The sequence below is a fragment of the Equus quagga genome, chromosome 12 (genome assembly GCF_021613505.1).
Source record: "Equus quagga isolate Etosha38 chromosome 12, UCLA_HA_Equagga_1.0, whole genome shotgun sequence".
Classification (NCBI taxonomy): domain Eukaryota; kingdom Metazoa; phylum Chordata; class Mammalia; order Perissodactyla; family Equidae; genus Equus; species Equus quagga.
In genome coordinates this window covers 56,825,052-56,849,106 of record NC_060278.1, presented here as the reverse complement: position 1 = coordinate 56,849,106, position 24,055 = coordinate 56,825,052, and the positions used below count along the sequence as shown (strand labels likewise).

The window sequence follows — 24,055 nt, the reverse complement described above, 5'->3', positions numbered from 1 at the left end:
GTTTTAAGGATGTGGGCTGTGAAGGAGAGGAGAAATGTAGTACATTAGCTGAACTTGGACCCAGAGTTCTGAGAGGGAGTTTAAAATTGGAGAAGATTGGGTATCCACTTAAGATAGAGTGGTTGACAAAATGAGAGAGAAGCAAGGAATAAACAGTGGTTCAAGAGTCGTGTGAAAACGACAGACTTGAGAAGCTAGTTTTAACATGAAATTTTAAAAAAGCATCTTATCATCGAAGATTAAAGGAAAAGCTTAAGTCCAGAACAGCTACAGCTAAAGTTTAAGGAATATTAGAAAGAAATCCAGAGAACCCAAAGCTGGTAGTCTCGATTAATTTCTGTGAATGCAGGGACTTATTATCTACGAAGGGTTAATTGTGTTAGGTGACTTGAAGATAATGAGGAGATTATGGGTCACTTACTTTGGGAATGGAAAAGGAAGTAATTTACAGGCAAATGAATGGATTTCAGCCAACGCTGAATGTCCTCTACAAGCTTTTAGTGCAAAATACAATATGGCACCAATATAAGAGGTTATGTAACATTTTAACTCTAGTTAAAAGGCATGGTATTTTGTTAAAAAGGGAACATTGCAAATTGATCCATTGCTGAGATATAGCAAAGTTGATGGAAAGAACTGAGAGAGAACTTTATAAATTAGGATGGACTAGGTCAATTGATAGCACGCTAGAGCCCACAGGTCAAATCCAGCCAGGTTTTTTTTTTTTTTCTTTTTCGTAAATGAAGTTTTATTAGAATACAGCCATGCTCATTTGTTTATCTATTACTTATGGCTACTTTAGTGTTACAATGGCAGAACTGAGTAGATGTGACAGAGACCTTTTATCTGATCTTTTCAATAAAGGTTTTCCACATCCTTGCCCCGGTTGTTCTATTACAGTAAGAAAAACGTATTCCAGAACCTCAGTAGCCTAATCAACTAAGGTTTATTTCCCATTCATGCTCACGTCCAATGTAGGTCTGAATGGATTCTGCTCATTGTGTTCGTTCTAAGAAGCAGGGGATGGAGACATCATCTTTCCATGTCCTTCCTTAATCACAGCAGCTGTGGGGAAGAGACCATAAAAATTCACACAATGGCTTTTAAAACTTCCTCCCTAAATAGAAACTTCCACATTCATTTCCTTGTCCTATGCAAGCCATATGGCCATGTCCACTTCAAAGGGGAAGGGATATGCAATCCTACGAACTTTCTGGAAGGAAGAGACTCAGAACATTTGTAAGCAGTCCTTAGGAAAACTACAGAAGCCAAGGAAGTTGAAGGAAGTGGGAAGAGTAGTCAAAGTGATACATCATGAATTCATTGCCGTGCATGGAATATCATGATGTATGTGGTGGCTTTGGAGAAAGAAGATTCAAGAGTCCAGGAGGCACAAATACATCAGATGAGAGATATAGCCGAGGGAAATGCGTGATATAGGGTAAGGATACGAGTCTGTGCTCATTTTAATGCCCTTTGTGCTGCAGTAAAGACAAAAAAAAAATAGCATCTACTTTATTTTCATGTAGTTGATTATTTTAATGGGCAGAGTTCTACCTTATCCACATATCCTTTTTCTTTTCAGAAACTACATGTGATCCTCCTTATATTCCAAATGGTGTCTACACACCTGAAAGAACTGAACACAGAATTGAACAGGAAATCAGATACAAGTGTAAAAATGGCTTTTATTCTGCAACACGAGGAAATACTGCAAAATGCACCAGTTCAGGCTGGGTACCTTCTCCAAGATGTATCTGTAAGTTCCATTCATATCTTGACCTACTTCTTAATTCTGAAATTACTTTCTCTTAAACACAAAAACATGGGGACACAACAGGTCCAAATATTTGCCTTACCATGTAAGTAAAGCAGAGGTATTAAATGTATTCTTTGCTTTTCAAAGTAGCCAATTCTAAGTAAGATCAAAAACAGTTTTTGAAATTAATGAATTTTATTTTTATTTCTTTGAGGAAGATTAGCCCTGAGCTAACATCTGCGCCAATCCTCCTCTTTTTGCTGAGGAAGACTGGCCCTGAGCTAACATCTGTGCCCATCTTCCTCTACTTTACATGTGGGATGCCTGCCACAGCATGGCTTGCCATGTCTGCACCTGAGATCCGAATCGGCGAACCCCGGACCGCCGGAGCAGAACGTGTGCACTTAACCACTGTGCCACTGAGCCAGCCCCCAAAAACCATATTTTTGTAAATGAGAAACTCTTTTAATTTTTTGCTATTAAACATTAAATATATGTGTACATGTGTATGTGTGATTATATATTTCTCTAACTAATGTAATTCTAACATCTGAACTAAAACATCAGGTAAGACGAGTGTCTTTGAACCCCTAGTCTATTTGTTATTTATTTTTACATTACACATTTATTCCAAAACATATTGGCTTAAAGTAACAAAACTGCATCATCTCAGAGTTACTACGGGTCAGCAAGTTGGGATGGCTTAGCTGGCTAGTTCTGAGTCAGACTCCTGTGTTGCAGTCCAGATGTTGGCCTGGGCTGCAGTCACTGGAGGGCTTGGCTGGGCTGGAGGACCTGCTTCCAAGACAGCCCACCCACGTGGCTTTTGGTAGAAGCCTCAGTTCCGTATCACATGGTTGTCTCCATAGGCTGTTTGAATGGCAGCTAACTTTCTCCAGAGCTAGTGAATGGAGAGAGAGGGGAGGAAGCCTCCATCCCATTTATGACTTAGTCACACACTGTCACTTCAGCCATACCTATTCCTTAGAAGTGAGTCACTGAGTCCAGCACACTCAAGGGGAGAGGAATTAGGCTTCCCTTTTTGGAGGGAGCTGTGTTGAAGACATTGTGGAATTTTCTAAAGCCATCACGGAACAAAATGCCACTCAATTCAACAGAGCGTTTTATTTCTGGGGACGTTTCCTCTGCCCTTTTCCAAGTGTTTTCTGTCTCTACAAATATATTCCTTTTCTCTATATCACAGTTTATTGTAAAAGTGAACCCAATCAAGCTGGATATTCCATGAACGAAAAATGTAATGATACAAATAATAGGTCAATGGCCTCAATGTTAATTCCAGGCCTAAGTCCAAAATGGATTTTTGATGCATGAGGCTCATGAAGAAGAAGCTGTTATCAGTAAGAAACAGACTTCAATGTTCATTGGCTATAAGGAAAATGTTTATTTAGTTAGAATTGACGTACAACATTTTATTGGTTTCAGATGTACAACCTAATGATTTGATATTTGTATATATTGCTTAATGATCACAACAAGAAGTCTAGCTAACATATATTAACACACACAGTTATATACTTTTTTCCCCTTGTGATGAGAACTTTGAAGATCTACCCTCATAGAAACTTTCAAATATACAATACAGTGATAAAACTACAGTCACCATGCTGTGCATTACATCTCCATGACTTAATTATTTTATAACTGGAAGTTTGGATCATTTGACCACCTTCACCCATTTTGCTGCCACACCCCACCGGCAGTCACTAATCAGTTCTCTGTATCTATCAATTATTTTTTTTTTTAGATTCCATATATAAGTGAGCTCATACAGTACTTGTATTTCTGTCTTTGCCTTATTTCACTTAGCATAATGCCCTCAAGGTCCATCAATGTTGTCACAAATGGCAAGATTTCCTTCTTTATTATGGCTGAATAATATCCCATTGTGTGCATATATATATATATATATATATCTCCATACATCCATATACCACATTTTCTTTATTCATTCATCTATTTATGGACGTGTAGGTGGCTTCCACGTCTTGGCTGTTGTAAATAATTCTGTAATGAACATGGGATGATAGATATCTCTTCAAGATAGTGACTTCATTTCCTTTGGATAAATACCCAGAAGTGAAATTGCTGGATCATATGATAGTTCTATTTTTAATTTTTTGAGGAACCTCCATACTGTTTTCCACAGTGGCTACAAGTTACATTTCCACCACAGTTCACAAGGCTTCCCTTTTCCCCATATCCTCACCAACACTTGTTATCTCTTGTGTTTGAGGATAGCCATTCTAACAGGTGTGAGGTGATATCTCATTGTGGTTTTGATTTTCATTTCTCTAATGACTAATGATGTTGAATATCTTTTCATGTATGTGTTGTCCATCTGTATGGCTTCTTTGGAAAAATGTCTGTTCAGATCCTCTGCCCAGTTTCTGATTAGATTTTCTTTTTTATTTCTGGCAATTGAGTTATATGAGTTCTTCATATCTTTTGGATATTAATCCCTTATCAGATATACGATTTACAAATATTTTCTCCCATTTGGTAGCTTGCCTTCTCATTTGTTGATGGTTTCCTTTGATGGGCAGACACTTTTTAGTTTAATATAGTTTTCCCACTGGCTTGTTTTTACTTTTTGTTGCCTTTACTTTTTATGTCAAATTAAAAAATCATCTCCAAGGCTCATGTCATGGACCTTACACTCTATGTTTCTTCTTGGTTTCAGGGCTTAGGTTCAAATCTCTAATCCATTTTGAGTTAGTTTTTGTGCATGGTGTAAGATAGTGGTCCAGATTCCTTCTTTTGCATATGGCCGTCCAGCTTTCCCAATACCATGTATAGAAGAGACTGTTCTTTCCTTACTATATATTCTTGGCTCCTTTGGCATTAATTAATTGTCCATATATGTGTATGTCCATATATGTGTTCTGGGCTCTCTATTCTGTTTCATTGATCTATATGTCTGTTTTTATGCCAGTACCACACTGTTTTGATTACTATAGCTTTGAAATATAGTTTGAAATCAAGAAGCAGGATTGTTCTCCTTTCTTAAGATTGCTTTGACTCTTTGGGGTCTTTTGTGGTCCCAAACAGATTTTAGGATTGTTTTCTCTATTTCTGTGAAAAATGCTGTTGGAATTTTAAAAGGGCTTGCTATGACTCTGCAGATTGCTTTGGATAGCATGGAAATTTTAACAATATTAATTATTCCAATCCATGAGAACTGAATATCTTTCTGTTTGTGCTTTCTTCAATTTATTTTATTATTGTCTTTTAGTTTTCAGTGTGTAGGTCTTTAACCTCCTTGGTTAGATTTATTCCTAGGTATTTTAGTCTTTTTGATTCAATTGTAAATGAGATTGTTTTCTTAATTTCTCTTTTTCATAATGCATTATTAATATACAGAAACGTAACATATTTTTATGTAATGATTTTGTAACCTGTAACTTTACTGACTTCGTTTATTAGTTCAGATGGATTGTTGGTGGAGTCTTTGGGGTTTTCTATAATATAACATCATGTCGTCTGCAAATAGTGACATTTTTACTTCTTCCTCTCCAATCTGGATAATTTTGTTTGTTTTTATTCCTAATTGCTGTAGCTCAGACTTCCAGTACTATGTTGAATAAAACTGGCAAGCATGGGCATTCTTGTCCTGTTCCTTATCTTAGAGGAATAGCTTTCAGCTTTTCACTGTTGTGTGTGATGTTGGCTGTGGGTTTGTCATATATTGCCTGTATCATGTTTGGTACATTGCCTCTATGCTTAGTTGTTGAGAGTGAAGTTCATGCTAAATTTTGTCAAATGCTTTTTCTGCATCTGTTGAGATGACCGTATCATTTTTATCATTTATCTTGTTAATGTGGTATAGTGCATTGATTGACTTATGAATGTTAAACCATCCTTGCATCCTTGTAATACATCTCACTTGATGGTGGTGTATGATCCTTTTAATATATTGATGAATTTGGTTTGCTAATATTTTGTTGAGGATTTTTGCATCTATATGCATCAGGAATATTGGCCTGTCATTTTCTTTTCTTGAAGTGTCTTTGTCTGGTTTTGGAATCAGGGTACCGCTGGCCTCATAAAATGAGTTTGGAAGTATTCCTCCCTCTTCTATTTTTTTGAAGAGTTTGAGAAAGATTGGCATTTATTCTTTTTTAAATATCTACTATAATTGACCATTGAAGACGTCCGGTCTTGGACTCTTTTTTGGGAGATTTTTGATTACTGATTCAATCTCCTCACTAGTAATTAGTCTATTCAGATTTTTTATTTCTTCATGATTCAGTCTTGGTAGGTTGTATGTTTCTAGAAATTTATCCATTTATTCCAGTTGTCTCATTTGTTAGTATAACTGTTCATAGTTGTCTCTTCTGATCTTTTTTATTTCTGTGGTATCAGTGGTAATGTCTCCCTTTTATTTCTGATTTTCTTTATTTGACTCTTGGTGAATCCAGTCAAAGACTTGTCAGTTTTGTTTATCTTTTAAAACACCAGCTCTTTGTTTTACTGATCTCTTCTATTGTCTTTTTGTCTCTATTAAATTTATTTCCACTCTGCATTTTGTTATTTCCTTCCTTCTACTAACTTTGAGCTTCGTTTGCTCTTCTTTTTCTAGTTCCTGGAGGGATAAAGTTCGTTTGTTTATTTGAGATTTTTTTATTTCCTGATGTAGGCTTTTATCGCCATGAACATCCCTCATAGAATGGATTTTGCTGCATCCCATAAGTTTTGGTATGTTTTATTTCCATTTTCATTTGTCTCAAGGTGCGTTTTGATTTCTCTTTTGATTATTTTCTTTGACACATTGGTTGCTCAGTAGCATCTCCATGTATTTGCGGATTTTCCAGTTTTATTCTTGTAATTGATTTCTAGTTTCATGCCATTGCAGTTGGAAAAGATACTTGATATAATTTCAGTCTTCTCAAATGTCTTATGCGTTGTTTTGTGATTTATCCTGGAGACTGTTCCACGTGCACTTGAGAAGAATGTGTATTCCATTGCTTTTGGATGGAATGTTCTGTACATATCTATTAAGTCCATCTGGTCTAACATGTTGTTTAAAGTCAATATTTTCTTATTGATTTTCTGCCTGGATGATCTATCCAGGGGTGAAAGTGGAGTATCAAAGTCTCCCACAATTATTGTATTGCTATCTGTTTCTTCCTTTAGGTCTGTAGATATTTGCTTTATGTATTTAAATGCTCCTATCTTGGGTGCATAAATATTTACGAATGTTATATCCTGTTGTTGGATTGACCCCTTTATCATTTTGTAATGCCCTTTGTTTGTCTCTTATTCTAGTCTTTTTTTTAAAAGTCTATTTTGTATGATGTAAGTATAGCTACCTCATGTTTCTTTCGGTTTCCATCTGCATAGAATATCTTTTTCTATCCCTTCACTTTCAGTCTGTGTGTATCTTTAGATTCGAAGTCTCTTGTAGGCAGCATATAGATGGGTCTTGATTTTTATCCATTTAGACACTCTATGTATTTGAGTGGAGAAATTAGTTCCATTTACATTTAAAGAAATTATTGATAGGTATGCACTTATTGCCATTTTGTTGATTTCTTACCTACTGCTTTGTAATTCCTCTGTTCTTTTCTTCTCTTTCCTTCTTCCTTAGTGATTTGATGATTTTCTGTTGTGCTATGCTTAGATTCCTTTCCCTTTAACTTTTGTTTATCTAATATAGATTTTGTTTTTGGTTACCATATGGCTTACATAAAATAACTTATATTTATTACAGTCTAGTTTAACTTGATAACAACTTAAGGCTGATTGAATTTTAAAACTCTACACTTTTTTCACACACCCCCACCCAACTTTTATGTTTTTGTTGTCACAACCTACATCTTTTGATCTTGTGTATCTCTTAAGAAATTATTGTAGTTATATTTTTACTACATGTTTCTCTTAATCTTTGTACTGACTTTATAAGTGATTATGCCACCACTTTTAGAACATTATTCAGAATTTACTCTATATTTACCTTGCCAGTGAGATTTATTCTTTCATATGTTTCCCTGTTACTAATTAGAAGCCTCTCATTTCAGCTTAAAGATGATCTCCTTTAGCTTTTGCTTGTCTGGAAAATTCTTTATTTCTCCTTCAATTCTGACGGACAGCTTTGCCATGTAGAATCTTGTTGGTTGGCAGGTTTTTTCCTTCAGCACTTTGAATATATTGTGCCTCTTTTCTGGCTTGCAAAGTTTCTGCTGAAAAATCTGCTTATAGTCTAATGGACTACACAGACTTGTACAGAACAAGTTGTGCTTCTCTTGCTGCTTTTAGATTCAATCCTTGTCGTTAACTTTTGGCATTTTAAGAATAATGTGTATTGGTGTGGTTCTTTTTGGGTTCAACTTATTTGGGAATCTCTCTGCTTCCTGACTCTGGATTCTGTTTCCTTCCCTCGGATAGAGAAGTTTTCAACCATTATTTCTTCTAATAAGTTTTCTGCCCCATTCTCTTTCTCTTCTCCTTCTGGAACTCCTATAATGAGAATGCTGGTCTGCTTGATATTGTCCCATGAGTCCCTTTAGTTATTTTCACTGATTTTCTTTCTTTTTTCTTTTCTAATTGGGTGAGCTCCACTTTGACTTCACTGATTCTTCTGTTTCTTCTAGCCTTCTGTTGAACTCTTATATTGTATTTTTTAGTTTACTTACTGTATTTCTTGGCTCTGTGACTTGCATTTGGTACTTTCTTATATTTTGTCTCTCTTTGTGGAAATTCTGACTTATGTTCTCCTGAACTCAGCATCTTTATGAGCATTATTTTGAACTCTTTTATGGATAAGTCGCTTATCTTCACTTCATTAAGGTCTTCTCTGAGGTGTTATCTTGTTCTTTCATTTGGAACATATTCTTTTGTTTCTTCATTTTTCTTGACTATCTGTGCTGATTTCTGTGCATTAGAGAAAACAGCCACTTTTTCCAGTCTTGAAAGTGTGATCTTGCATAGAAGGTGATTTTTTTAAAAAGATTTTATTTTTTCCTTTTTCTCCCCAAAGCTCCCCCCAGTACATAGTTGTATATTCTTCGTTGTGGGTCCTTCTAGCTGTGGTATGTGGGACGCTGCCGCAGCGGGTTGATGAGCAGTGCCATGTCCGCACCCAGGATTCGAACCAACGAAACAGTGGGCCGCCAGCAGCGGAGCACGTGAACTTAACCACTCGGCCACGGGGCCAGCCCCAGAAGGTGAATTTTATAGTTCAACTCTGTCCCAGCTCTTGGTTGTCTCTCAAGTCTTCGTGATTTACTTTTAGTGGTTCCCAGTAGTTGAGGGTGTGTCAAAGTCCATCAGTGTCCCAAAGAGGAAACTCTCAGTCAGCCCCTGGATTCAGGCTGATTGGAAGCCAGGTCCTCAGGCAGCAGCTTTTACAGTATGCAAATATACCTCTTTCAGGGAAGACTGGAATATGGACATTACGGTCTGCTCTCTCTGAGCTGAGCTGTGGGGTGACAGCCAATTAAGAACACTTTCTTTCATTGCTTCTGTCTTGTTGAAACCATGAACATAAGCCCCACTGGGAATCAGAGCCAGACAATCAAGCAGTAATATCTGGGCAGTAGCCACAAAAACTGGGGCAGCAGATGTACAAACCAGGACACCAGTTCCCGTCCAGGAGATACTAGTGCTATTGAGCTTGGCAAAAGGAGAGCGTGAAGATAGCACCTGCCCTTGAAGGTCTCTGGAGGGAAGATTACCATGGGCCCTTACTTGTGTTCAATTAGAAGTCTGCCCCTCAGGCCTCAGCTATTAAGATAGGCTAATAGGTCTCTTTCTCAGTAAGATGACTCCTCAGTCTCGTCTCTACTGTGCTCTGGGGCAGGTAGCTAGTTAAAAATGCTTTCTCCCTTTGTTATAGTCCTGTGGGACCCATGAACATAAGCCCCACTGGCCACCAAAGCCCAGCAATCTAGACGTATCCCCTGGACTTGCAGCCATAGACATTGGGGCCCAGAGGAGGGTACAGATATTGGTGAGCAGGAGCAAGGCAGAGGGAGAGCACACAGATGGTGTCCCCTGGTCTTTGTCCCTTGGGAGCACTTAGCAGACTTCTAGATGTGTGGCAAACCAGAAGCCTGCCCCTCAGTCCAAAGCTTCAGGACAAGGTAATAAGCTTCTTTCACAGAAGGAGCGAGGTTGTATTTCAGTCTGCATCTGCACTGCGCCATGCGGGTGGTAGATGGCCACAATTGTCTCTCCATTTGCTACAGTCTCATGGGATCCATGATCACAAACTTCAGTGGCCACCAAAGCTAAGTGATCAAAGAACATCCCTTGAGTGTCAGTGACTAAATCTGGTACCACAACACAAAAACTGGGGAGCCAGACCTTTGTACCGGCTTCTGTCTTGGCGATACCGGTGCTCTGGAGCACTGCAGAGGGAGAGCGTGAAGATATCACCTAAATTTTAAGGGCTTTGGAGAAGATTACATTCAATGCTTAGGTGTGTGTTTAATTAAAACTCTGAGCCTCAGGCCACAGCCATGAAAATAAATCTAATAGACTTCTCAAGGAAAGATGGGCATCTCAGACTGTGCCTCTCTGCTGTGCTCTTGGGATGGTAGCCTGTTAAAAACTCTTTCTCCCTTTGTTATAGTCCTGTGGAACCCACAAGTATAAGATCTGTTAGCCACCAGATCCAAGCAATCTAGAGGTATCTCCTGGGTGCCAGCAACAAATATCAGGGCATCATAGAATGGTACAAGCTCCTTTCTAGGAGATACTAGTGATTTGGAGCTAGGCAGAGGAAGAGTACAGCCTGGTGCATTTCAGGAGGCCCCTGGACGTGAGTTAAATTAAGTGTCTGCACCACAGACCAACGCTTTATGGTAGGAAAGTAAGCTTCTTCCACAGAAGGTCTGGGCACTTTTCAGTTGGCTTCCTATGCTCTGGGCCCTGGGGTTGGTGAGTCCACACACGTGGGCCCTTTAGGAATGATTCCTCAGGTAACTATAGCTTTGTGAGTCTTGTGGACACAAGCCCTGTTGACTTTCAAAGATAGATGCTTTAGGGGGCTCATTTTTCAGGTGCTAGATGTGGTGTTCAAACCCTTCACTCCTCAGGGAGATGCTTGGGGTTTTGAGTTCCCTCCTGACTGTGGGTCACCATGATTGGGGTGAGGTTTATGGTGAGATGTGTCCAGTTTCTCCTACCCATGTCAAAGTGGATTTTTCCTCATTTGCCTGATGTGTAGGAGTCACTCAGCTCCTTCTATTTTTTTTTCCAGAGGAAATTATTCTGTTCGTAGCTGTAAATTTGATGTGTCTGTGGGTGGAGGTGAGTTCAGGATCCTCCTACATTGCCACCTGAACCACTTCCATAGGGAAAATATTTAATCATGTTTATGGTTGATTTACGAAAATGATAGATCAGCCCAATTGTATCTGGGTCTCAGCAAGGTTATTCCACAGAGGACCTTATGAGGTTCTTGTGGACAACATAGTGAGATGGACGGGCTAGATGGTTTATCAGAGAGTTTGCAGTTTCATTAAATGACCTTCTCTGATTCTCAGATGCAGGAATTTGTTCTTAGGCCCACTCCATCATTCATTTGTGTCATCAAACAGTTTGACGATTTGGAGGAAATGCAGTACAAATTCACACCTGGAATGATACCGGGCAAAGCGATAGTGAATCTCATTGGCACAGATTCATCGTTCAAAAAGAATCCTATACACTAGGTTGAATCTAATAACATGACATTTAACAGTGAGTGATAACTATAAGATCCTGAGCTTGGGTCAAACATATTAGCTGTACAAGTATGGAGAGAGTAGAAACAGTTTTAAAAATTAGTGAATATTTTAATCAATTTTGAGATAAATTTGAGTCAAAACTATGCTGGAACTACCATAACTGCCAATGAGACCACAACCTGCATTGGTAGAAGTGTAAGAGGTAGAAGGAAGCTATTGTAAGTGCTGCCAATGTAAGTGCTGATCAGACCAAATGGGAAATAGTATATTTGCTTCAGCAATGATGTTGTTAGATGGTAAAGACAGATTGAAGTGTGCCCAAATGAAAGAGAAAAATAACAAAGGAGCTCAGGCCTGTGATAATAATAACACAATTTTAATTATACTTACTTTGTGTACCTTTAGAAAAGAAATCTCATTGGACTATTTTACTTATCTCATATCCTTTGAAACACCATAATGTGATGGACAACCACGCTTGTTCTGAAATCAGACAACTGGGGTTCAATTTTCTCCCCTATAATTCAATGGAAAATTTAACTGAGCTCCTTAAGACTCCAGTTCTTGCAAATCCAAAGTCTCAAGCTTGCCCAAGGTAGAGTTATTGTTGAATGACACACATCTTGACATATGATGGTGAAATTCATCCAAAGGTAAAGAGAAAATACTCTCAATCTCCAAAATGTAGTGGGGGAAAAAAAAAACCTGGAATGTTACTGAAAAGGAATGAGATTAAATGAGCATTTTAATCTCAATATTAGAAGCTTCAAAAAAGTGGACAAACATCTAAGGATGAGAGTTATGGACTTTAGGCCAAGAATCTATACCTAGAGAAGATATCACTCAAAAATCTTCTTTAAAGAAAGACATTAGTATATGCAAGGATTCAAAGTTTATAATCCACATAACAAGCCTGTAGAAACTATTGAAAATTTTCTCCAAACAAAAAAGAAAATGGATCAGTGAACTTAAGGAAGATGAAGAAGATAATGAATACTTGTGTGTATATATCCATGTGTGTGTGTTTGAACTTTTTTTTAACATGTTGCATAAAGTTTCTTGTAATAGAATCATATTTCATGGAAAAAATTTATACTCAGGGGCCTGCCTGGTGGCGTAGTGGTTAGGTTTGCACACTCTGATTTGGTGGCCTAGGTTCGCATGTTCGGATCCCGGGCATGGACCTAGCATGGCTTGTCAAGCCACGCTGTGGCAGTATATCATATAAAGTAAAGGAAGATTGGCACAGATGTTAGCTCAGTGACAGTCTTCCTCAAGCAAAAAGAGGAAGATTGGCAACAGATGTTAGCTCGGGGACAATCTTCCTCACCAAAAAAAGAAGAAGAAGAAGAAAAAGAAAGAAACAAACAAACAGATAAAACCTTAGACTCATCTGGTAGTAAAAGTTGTAGATTATCTCTAAAGCATCCAATTAAAAGGGCAAAATTTTCTGAAAAATATTATATATAAATGTTTGTAAACAACAAAACAACATAGCACTTAAACATATATGTTAAAATTATTCAATATATTAGAATAACTGAATAAAATGTAATTATATTATACCTCATTTAAAAATATTTATCAGATATATTTAAAAGCATCTCATTCTCCAACTAAAATCAGAAATAAAAAATCAAATGTTTACCATAATCTTAATGATTTGGATATTAAGAAATATTCCTACTTCATTTGTCTAGTTAAATAAAGAAGGGAACATTTGCCTCAATGACTGGTTTGAGGCTTGAATAAGAATGCTATTTTTCTGTGTGTTAGGACCCATGGAAACTTTTTGTGCTTCTCTGTATTTCTTGCGTTGTTTCCAATAAATAGAAAATAAACTAATGAATGTTAATCTAAAAGAAAATCATCCCACTATCTTCCTACATTGAGTTGGGCTGAGAAGAAAAGGCAGGACTCTGATTTCTGATGAGAATAACAAAGGAAAAGAACACAGATGAGTGGAGTGATAAAATCAGCACTTTCATCTCTCAAATGAGAAGCTCATTTAATCAACCTGGGCTAGGATTTATGTACTCAAGGAGACCTCATTAAATAGGTCTGCACAGTTTTCTTCCTGGAGAGTCTTCATACAAGTTTATATATCATATGACCCACAAGACATAATTTTATCTTCATTACCAAGGACTTCCTCACATACCTCAGTCATCTGAATTTGATAACTTCTCCTGTCCTAGAAACTCTAATGCAATGAGGATAATTAGGCTAATAAGAGAATATAATTCACCAATGAAACAATTCATCTCTAATCTGACTTTTTATTAAATTAAAACTTTATTTATACTGGTTTTCTTATGTTTTTTATTGAAAGTGAAGACTTGTGATTTTCCAGACATAAGACATGGAAGTCTATACAGTGAAGACTATTATAAGCCAAACTTTCCAGTGTCTGTAGGACGTTATTATTCCTACTACTGTGATAAAAATTTTGTGACTCCTTCAGGACATAGCTGGGATTATATTTATTGCAGACCAAAAGGATGGTCACCAGCAGTACCATGCTTCCGTAAGTAAACCTCTTTATAATTGTATGTGTATCAGTATTTCAAAGACTGGAGAGAGAAAAACACATAAGTGAATACAATTAAGTCTTGTTTGAAAAAATGAGGCTAAGGAAGGAGTTCTATGGGAAAAAAAATCAATGTAGGTCTTTCATAAGGAGCTCTTCATGAGAATCACCTGAGAGATAAGGATGGAGACTTTACAAAAATATCTATGTAATTTATGCATATTTTAGTAATGAAACGAGGTAAATAATATTGAATATTAATTTTTATTTTTTAAGGAATACTTGGTAGTAGCTATAGTTTTCCTTAAGTTATACATTATTTTTGGATGCTTATTCATTCTAATTTAAATGCTGAAAAGATAATTGTTAATTTAGTATTTGGACCAAATTTGTGGATTTTAAAAAAATATTCATCTATAATTTTTATGATCCTTAGGACAATGTAACTTCAATTATTTGGAACATGGAAACTATCCAAATTATGAAAAAAAATATTTACAGGGTCAATCGGTAAAAGTTGAATGCTATTCCGGCTACAGTTTTCCAAATGAGGAGAGCTTAATGACATGTACGGAGAACGGCTGGTCCCCTCCTCCCAGATGCATCCATGTCAGTAAGTAAACTGCTCTGAGAATCACCATGTTTCTGATTTGCTATATTAACTGTGATAAAATGTTTATATCAACATCTTTGTTTGACAGTGGACCTGTTTGATTTTATTTTCTCCAAGGGTGTATGAATGGATCTAAAATTTTCTCGATACATATATAGCAAAATAAATTAGCTTGATAGACATTAGCCAAGAAAATAGCAAAAGCACCACAAAGAAGAAACCTGTAATGATAGAATGACATCAGCAAGATGGTAGAAAAGGAGTTTCTATTTTCTTTGCCACAAAGAACACTGACTTTGACAATCACCCATGGACAAGATCAACTTTGTGAGAGTTTGGGAATCTAGCAGAGAAGTTTCAGCACACCACTTGAGCAAAAAATCCAAGATTGGATGCATTGACGAGGGTGAGTTTAAAAGTTTCACTTACCTGAGTCACCCCTCCCCTAAAGTGGCACAGCTCAGTGCCAAGAAAGATCCACTCAGCCCATGATTTATCTACTAGGGGAAAGAAAGAGCTTGTGAGTCAATGATTGGCTCCCTCATCTGTCTGTACCACTGACAAAAAGTCCCATTTCTTTCCAACTACATCCAGAATACTGAAGTGATATGCATCCTTGAGGGGTTTGAGAGAACCTTGGAGCACAGCAGCCAGGGCTCAGAATGCCTCAAGAGACACAGATCCTGCTAACCACTCTGCAGACTCTACCAGGAAGCCCACTCATTAGCCACTGGGGATCCCTTGCCTGCAGATCCTGCTCACCAAGGGGCACCCCCGACACAAGACACATCTCACCCACACACTCCCCTCCCTGTGTACACCCCCAAAAGTAGTGAGTGGGAGCCTTTGCCAATGGCTAGTGAGCAAATTCAGAAAGCAAATCTGACTGCACAGGAATGGGAGAGCACAAACTTGATCATTGAGCATTGCCCCAAGGAAAGCAAACAGGAAGCTGTTAGCATCCAGACTGGCTTTGCAAGATTTAGAGAAAGCATATAATGTAAGAATTCCCTCCCAGGAGGTAACAAGGCATGTTGAGCAAGGGTATTCATAAAAAGATCTGAAAAAGCCTCAGATTTCCTAGTAGGGGTGACAGAAGTTATTTCCTTCCAAAAGTTAGTCTTAAGGACTAGAGGAATTAACTTCTTCTTCAAATGTAAAGACAGCAATGCAACATTTCAGGAACCATGAAAAAATCAAAGAAACATGACACCACAAAATGCACACAATAATTTTCCACAAACTGACCTCAAATAATGAGAATCAATGATTTACCTTATAAAGAACTCGAAATAGTTATTTCAAGGAAGCTCAGTGAGCTACAAGAAAACAGAAAAAGACAATTCAAAGAAATCAGGAAAACAATGAGATAGAAATAATAAAAAGAACCAAATAGAAATTCTGGTATTTAAGAATACAATGAATGCAATGAAAAATACAGTGAGAGCATCAATAACAGACTTTATCAAACAGAAGAAAGAACATGTGAAGTAGAAGACAGGTTATTTGAAATTGTCCAATCAGAGGAGAACAAAGGAAAAAGAATTATAGAGTGAAGAGAGCCTACATGAATTATGGGAGATTATGAAGGGAAACATTTTAGGCATTAAGGGAGTCCCAGAATGGGATGAGTTGGAGAAAAGGGCATAAAGTTTAAAGAAATAGTGGATGATATCTTACCAAAGCTGGGAAGAGATACAGACAACCAAAATGAAGAAGCTCGTAAGTCCCCAAACGGATTCAACCCAAAGATATCTTTTACAAGACACATTCTCATAAAACTAGCTGAATAAAAAGAAAGAGAGAATTTTGAAAGCAGCAAGAGAGAAAAAAGTACCTCACATACATGGGAACCCCTGTAAGGATATCAGGAGATTTATCAACAAAAAACTTGATGCCAGGTGAGTGGGTGATATATTCAAAGTGCTGAAATAAAAAAACACCTGCCACTCAGGAATACTTTACCCAGCAAAGCTGTCTTACAGAAATGAAGGAGAGATGACTTCACCAGACAAATCAAAGCTGAGGGAATTCCTCAACACTAGACCTGCTTTACAAGAAACGTTAAAAGGAGTTCTTCAAGTTGAAATGAAAGAGCATTAATTAGTAACATGAAAACACATACAAATATATACCACATTGATAAAAGTAAACATATAGTTAAATGTAGAATACTCTAATACCATAATATGGTGGTGTATAAGTGACTTAATTCCAATATAAAGATCAAAGGACACGTTTAAAAAATAAATATAGCTATCACTTTTGGCCCTGGCGTTCTCAAATAGTGGCATATCACAAGATTCTAATGCATAACAGAACTGAGGATTTCATTTCTAGTATTATTAAATGGACAATCTAAATGAGTAAGTCCCATCCCAAAAGAAAAAGAAAACTTTATTAATAAGTATATGCTGATAAATTATCACATGAAAATGATCTAAGAATACCACTGAGGCTGAATTAGTAATCAAAATCATTCCTACGAAGAAAAGCCCAGAACCAGATGTTTTCACTGGCATATTCTATGAAACATTTAAAGAAGAGTAAATGCCAATCCTTCTTAAACCATTCTAAAGAATTCAAGAGGAGAGAATACTTCCAAAATCATTTTACTAGGTCAGCATTGCCTTGTTACCAAAGCTAGACAAGAATGCTACAAAAAAATAAAATGATAAACCAATATCATTGATAAACATAGATGCAAAAATGCTCAGTAAAATATTAGCAAACTGAATTCAACAGCACTTTAAGAAAATAATACACCATCGTGAAGTTGGATGTACCCATGAAATTCAAGGATGGTTCAGCAGATGCAAATCAGTAAACTTGACACACCACATTAACGATATGAAGAGTAAAAATCATATGATTATCTCAATAGACACAGGAAAAGCATTTGGCAAAATTCAGCATCCATTTATGATTAAAAAAATAAGACTGTCAACAAGGTAGGTATCAAAGGAATATACCTCAACATAATAAAGGTCATGCTTGAGAAGCCCACAACTAAGATCGTACTCAACAGTGAAAAGCTGAAAGCTTTTCCTCAAGGGTTAGGAAAAAGACAAGGATGCCCACTCTCACCATTTATACTCAGCATAGTATTGGATGTCCTAGCCAAAGCAATTAGGCGACAAAAGGAAATAAAAGCCAGCCAAATAGGAAAGAAAAAGTGAAACGGTCTCTCTTGGCAGCTGACATGATCTTATACATAGAAAACCCTAAAGAGGGCACCAAAAAGCTGTTAGAACTAATAAAAGAATTCAGCAAAGCTGTAGGATACAAAATCAATATATGAAAATCATTTGCATCTATAAACTAACAGAAAACTATCAGAGAAATTAAGAAAGTGATCCATTTATAATAGCATCAAAAATAACAAAATATCTAGGAATAAATTTAACTAATGAAGTGAAAGATCTTTAGCCTGAAAACCTAAGACATGGATGAAATATATTGAAGAAGACATAAATAAATGGAAAGATATCCCATGTTCATGGCCTGGAAGAATTAGTATTGTTAAAATGTCCATACTACCCAAAGTGACCTGCAGAGATAGTGAAATCCTTGTTAAAATCCCATGGGCATTTTCCCCAGAAATATTTTTTAAAAATCCTAAAATACTTGTGCACCCACAAAGGACCCCCAAATAGCCAAATCAATCTTGCAAGAGAAGATATCACACTTCATGATTTCATAATAAGGATAAGGATAATAAGGGAAACAATATGGTAGTGGCATAAAAAATAGACACACAGATAAATGGAACAGAATCAGCAGTCCAGAAATAAACGCATGCATATATAATCAACCAATATTTGAGAGGGGAGCCAAGCATACACAATGGGGAAAGGAACGTCTTCAGTAAATGGTGTTGGAAAAACTGGATATCCACAAGCAAAAGAATGAAATTAGACCCCTATATTAAACCACTGACAAAAATTAACTCTAAATGGACTCTCCCTATTTTGCAGCATAGATGAGTTTGTTCTTCTTAAATATAAGACTTGAAACCACAAAATTACTAGAAGAAAACATAGAGAAATATCTTCTTGATATTGGTCAGGGCCATGACTTTTTTTGATATGACGCCAAAAGCACAGATATCAAAAGCTAAAATAAATAAAGAGGACCACATCAAAATAAAATCTTCTGTGCAGTAAATCAACAAAACGAAAAGGCAACCTATGGAAAGGGAGAAAATATTTTTTAAAACATATATCTGATAAAGAGTTAATAAAAAATAATATGAGTAACATACAACTTCATAGCAAAACAAACAGTTCAATTAAAAAATGGCAAAGGAGTTGAATAGACATTTTTCTGAAGAATACATGCAAATAGGAAACCAGTACATGAAAAAATACTCAAAATCACTAATCATCATGTATATGCAAATCAAAACTTACAAGGGGATATCACTTCATATCTGTTAGAATAACTTTTATCAAAAAGGCAAGGGATAACAAGTGTTGGTGAAGATGTGGAGAAAAGGGAATCCTTGTACAGTTTTGGTGGGAATGTAATTTGTTACAGCCATAGAGAAGACAGTATAGAAGTTCCTCAGAAAGTTAATAGAACTATCATATGATCCTGCAATCCCATTTTTGGCTATGTAGCCAAAGGAAGTGAAGTAAGTATCTTGAAGAGAGATCTTTAAACCCATGTTCACTGCAGCATTATTCACAATAGCCAAGCTATGAAATCAACCTAAGTGTCTATGACTGGATGAATGGATAAGGAAGATGTAGTACATATTTGTAAAATGGAATGTTATCCCACCATGAGAAAGAAGGAAATCCTGCCATTTAGGACAACATGGGTAAACCCAGAGGACATTATGTTAAGTGTAATAAGCCAGAGAAAGACAAATACTTAGGATAAAACTTACAGAATATTTTCTATAATAAAAAAAATGAAGAAAAAAAACCCAAATTCATAGAAACAGAGAGTAAAATGATAGTTACTAGGGGCTCGGGAGTGAGAGAAATTGGGAAATGCTGACCCAAGGCTGTAAGCCTTCAGTTATAAGAAGAATAATTCTGGAGATCTAATGCACAGCTTGGTGACTATAGTTAGTAATAATGTGTACTTGAAATTTGCTAAGAGAGGAGATTGTAAGCTTTCCAACTACAAAAACAAAAAATATAACTATGTGAGGTGATAGATGTATTAATTAACTTGATTTTTGAATCATTTCACGATGTATTTGTGTAACAAATCATCCCATTGTACACTTTATATATATGCTATACATATGTGTATATCTATATATGCACACAGAATTTTATTACTATTTTATATAGATATATATATATACAATTTTGTCAATTATACTTTCATAAAGCTGGGGGGACTGTAATAGACACACAAAGGATAAGGGGAAAAGAATCAAAGCAAATAACTATGAAACATAATCAAATAAAGGAGGACATCAAGAAGGGAAGAGATTCAAAGAACAATTGTGAAATAGAAAACAATTAGCAAAATGGCAAAAGCAAATCTTCACCTATCAGTAATTACTTTAAATGTAAATGGATTAAGCTCACCCATTAAAAGGAATAGAGTCTCTGAATGATTAAGAAAAACAGGAACAAATGATATGCTATCTATAAAAGACTGTCTTTGGACTTAAAGACACAGGTAGAATAAAAGTGAAGGAATGGAAAAGATATTTCATGCAAATGGCAACCGAAAGAATGCAGGAGTGGCTAAACTTACATAAAAAAATTACTTTATGCCTAAAACTGTCTCTAGAAACAAAGAAGGTCATTATATTATAATAAAAGAGTCAATTCGGCAGGAAGGTATAACAATTTTAAACATATGTGCACTCCACACTACAACTCTTAAATATATAAAGGAAATAGACAGATTTCAAGAGGAGAAATTGACAGCAATACAATAATTTTGAGTTGATTTTTGTAAGTTGTGTAAAATAAGGTCCCAATTTCATTCTTCTGTATGTGGATATCCAGTTTTTGTGACACTATTTCTTGAAGAAACCATCCTTTCTCCATTGTGTTTTCTTGGCACTCATGATGAAGATCAGCTGACTCTATATGTGTGGATTTATTTCTGGGATCTCTATCCTTTTCGATTGATTTATTTGTCTGTTTTTATGCCGGTAACATATTGCTTTAATTAATGTAGCTTTATAATATATATTTTTTTCAAGTAATTTTATTTGGATTATAATGGTTTATAACCTTATGTAATTTCGGGTGTACCTTATTGTTTATCAGTTCCTGAATACATTTCATCATGCTCACCCCAGTAGTCTAATTTTTATCCATCACCATACATATGTGCCCCTTTATCCCTTTCACCCACCCCCCAACCTCCTTCCCCTCTGGTAACCTCTAATCTGTCTCTTTATCCATGTACTTGTTATCTTCCACATATGAGCGAAATCATGCAGTATTTGTCTTTCTCTGTCTGGCTTATTTTGCTTACTCATACACTCAAGCTCCAACCATGTGGTCACAAACAGGACAATTTTGTCTTTTTTATGGTTGAATAGTATTCTATTGTATATATATACCACATCTTCTTTATCCATTCATCTGTAGAAGGGCACTTTGGTTGCTTCCACATCTTGGCTGTTGTGAATAATGCTGCAATGAACATAAGGGTGCATAAATCTCTTTGATCATTGATTTCAAGTTCTTTGGATAAATACCAAGTAGTGGTGTAGCTGGATTGTATGGTATATCTATTTTTAATGTTTTTTGAGAAATCTCTATACTCTTTTCCCTAGTGGCTGCGCCACTTTGTAGTCCCACCAGCAGTATATGAGGGTTCCTTTTTCTCCACATCTTCTCCAACATTTGTTGTTTTTTTGTCTTGTTAATTATAGCCATTCTGACTGGTGTAAGGTGATATCTCATTGGGGTTTTGATTTGCATTTCCCTAATAATTAGGGATATTGAGCATGGTTTCATGTGTCTGTTGGCCATCTGTATTTCTCCCCTGGAAAAATGTCTGTTCATATCCTGTGTCCTTTTCTTGATTGGGTTGTTTGTTTGTTTTTTGTTGAGATGTATGAGTTCTTTATATACTTGGAGATCAACCCCTTGTCTGATAAATGATTTGCAAATATTATCTCCCAGTTGGTGGGTTGTCTTTTCATTTTGTTTATGGTTTCCTTTGCTTTGGAGAAGCTTTTTCATGTGATGTAGTCCCATTCATTAACTTTTTCTTTTGTTCCCCTTGCCTAAGTAGACGTGGTATTCCAAAAGATGTTGCTAAGATCAATGTCAAAAAGTGTATTGCTTATATTTTCTTCTATGAGTTTTATGGTTTCAGGTCTTACATTCAAATCTTCGATCCATTTAGAGTTACTTTTTGTGTATGGTGCAAAATAATGGTCTACTTTCATTCTTTTGTATGTGGCTGTCCAGTTTTCCCAACACCATTTATTGAAGGGACTTTCCTTTCTCCATTGTTTGTTCTTAGCTCGTTTTTCAAAGATTAACTGTCCATAGATGTGTGGATCAGGGAGTGTGTGATATCCTTAGCTTTGTTCTTGCTCAAGATTGCTTTGGCTACTCAGGGTCTTTTGTAGTTACCTATTAATTTTAGGATTATTTTTCCTATTTCTGTAAAGGATGCCATTGGGATTTGATGGGGATTGTATTGAATCTGTGGGTCACTTAAGGTAGTATGGGCATTTAAAAATATTGAAGATTCCAATCCATGAACACTTGGTAACTTTCCATTTATCTGTCTTCTTTAATTTCCTTCAACAATGTTTTATAATTTTCACTGTACGTGTCATTCGCTTATTTGGTTAAGTTTATTCCTAAGTATTATATTCTTTTTTGGTTATCATAAATGAGGTTGTTTTGTTAATTCTCTTTTCAGATAGTTTGTTGCTAGTGTATAGAAATGTCACTGATTTTTGTATATTCATTTTGTAACCTATGACTTTGTTGAAGTTATTTGTTCTAAGAACTTCTTTGTTCAATCTTTAAGATTTCCTAAATACATAATCATGTCATCTACATACAGAGATAATTTTACTTCTTCCTTCCCAATTTGGATGGCTTTCTTTCTTTTTTTATTTTTTAAAAAAATTTCTTATTGAGGTAACAATGGTTTATAACATAATATAAATCTCAGGTGTATATCATTATATTTCCATTTCTGTAGAGACACCTGGTGTTCACCATCAAAAGTCCAGTTGCCATCCATCACCATATACATGTGCCCCTCTACCCCTTTCACTTCTTCTTGACTAAATGCTCTGTCTAGGACTTCCAAGACTCTGTTGAATGAAAGTGAGAGTGGGCACACTCATCTTCTTTTTGATTGCTGAGGAATCAATCAATCATCCCAGCCAGAGATTCTGGGTACCTCTAAAAAATCTGTGCTCATATAACTTACTGTCTTTTTACTTAGCATTCCCCAGGAGTATAGAGTAAGCCAAGTCCCATCAGTGCCCTGTGATAGGCGAGATAGTAGTCAGTCCCTCCAATGGTGGCCAGAAATGTTGAGGTGCTAGAGGTGTGGTCCAATTCCTTCTGTATTCAGGGTAAAGCTAGGAGTTGGAGTTTACCATTCCACTCACTGTGCCCTGTGTTGGGGAGAGGAGCTATGGCAAAACACTCCTTCAAACCATATGCTCTTTCAAATCTTTATTTTGCTCTCTGAAGCCCCTAGGTGTCTAGCCAGTTGTGGTCTTTGTCATCTCTCAGAGAGAGGTTAAATGATGAAACCTATCCTTCAGGCAGCAGCTGGAAATGTTGGGGGTCTAGATGTGCAGTCTAACTCCTTCCAGAGAGAAGCTGGAACCTGGGCTTTATCACCTGCTCACTCTGCACTCTGCTGGGGGATGAACTGTGAGAAGTGCTTACACCCCTATTCATAACTGACCCTTTGTTCTCTGTAATCCCCAGAAGACCAGCAAATGCTGGGCCCTCTAGTTCCAGAGAAAGGCAAGTTAGAAACCAGACCCTGGAGTAGCAGTTGGAAAATTGGGGCCCTAGGTATGTCATTCCAACCCTTTGCTCCACAAGGAGAAGCTGGGAATTGGGTGTTCCTTTCCAATTGGAGGATGGTGCACCAGAGGTGGGGTTTCCAATGAGAATGTACCTCAGTTTCTCCTGCTAGTTAGGCTGTTGGTATTTTCTCACTTGCCTGATGTGCAGGAATCTGCCAGCCAGTTTTTGTATTTCTAATGAGAGGAATTGATACACCTTTCGCTGTTAATTCAATGTCTCTGTGGGGAGAGGGAGAGGTCTAGGAATCCTATTCCACCATCTTACTAATGTCACTTTTTTTTTTTTCAAATTTATACTTATGTTGGGTTTTGTTTGCTTTTCTTTTTCTATTCTCTTAACGTGGAAGCAATTCTTGATTTTCAGTCTTTATTCTTTTCTATTATAGCTATTTCATGGTAGGATTTCCTTTCATCACTACATTAGTGTCATCTCACAAAATTTTATTTAACATGC

At 36.6% G+C, this 24,055-nt stretch overlaps 1 protein-coding gene across 3 annotated transcripts in view; it reads left to right on the top strand.

The window, feature by feature from the left end:
• LOC124248097 (complement factor H-like) overlaps positions 1-24,055 on the top strand; it is a 61,076-nt gene that overhangs the window by 5,240 nt on the left and 31,781 nt on the right. The window contains exons 2-4 of one of the 3 annotated variants that reach the window (XM_046677912.1): positions 1,586-1,759; positions 13,789-13,978; positions 14,418-14,594. In XM_046677912.1, coding sequence (XP_046533868.1) covers positions 1,586-1,759; positions 13,789-13,978; positions 14,418-14,594 — 541 coding nt within the window. Of the gene's footprint in view, positions 1-1,585; positions 1,760-13,783; positions 13,979-14,417; positions 14,595-14,876; positions 15,001-24,055 lie in introns of those variants that run through there. The other 2 variants (XM_046677911.1, XM_046677913.1) reach the window with 2 other exon arrangements.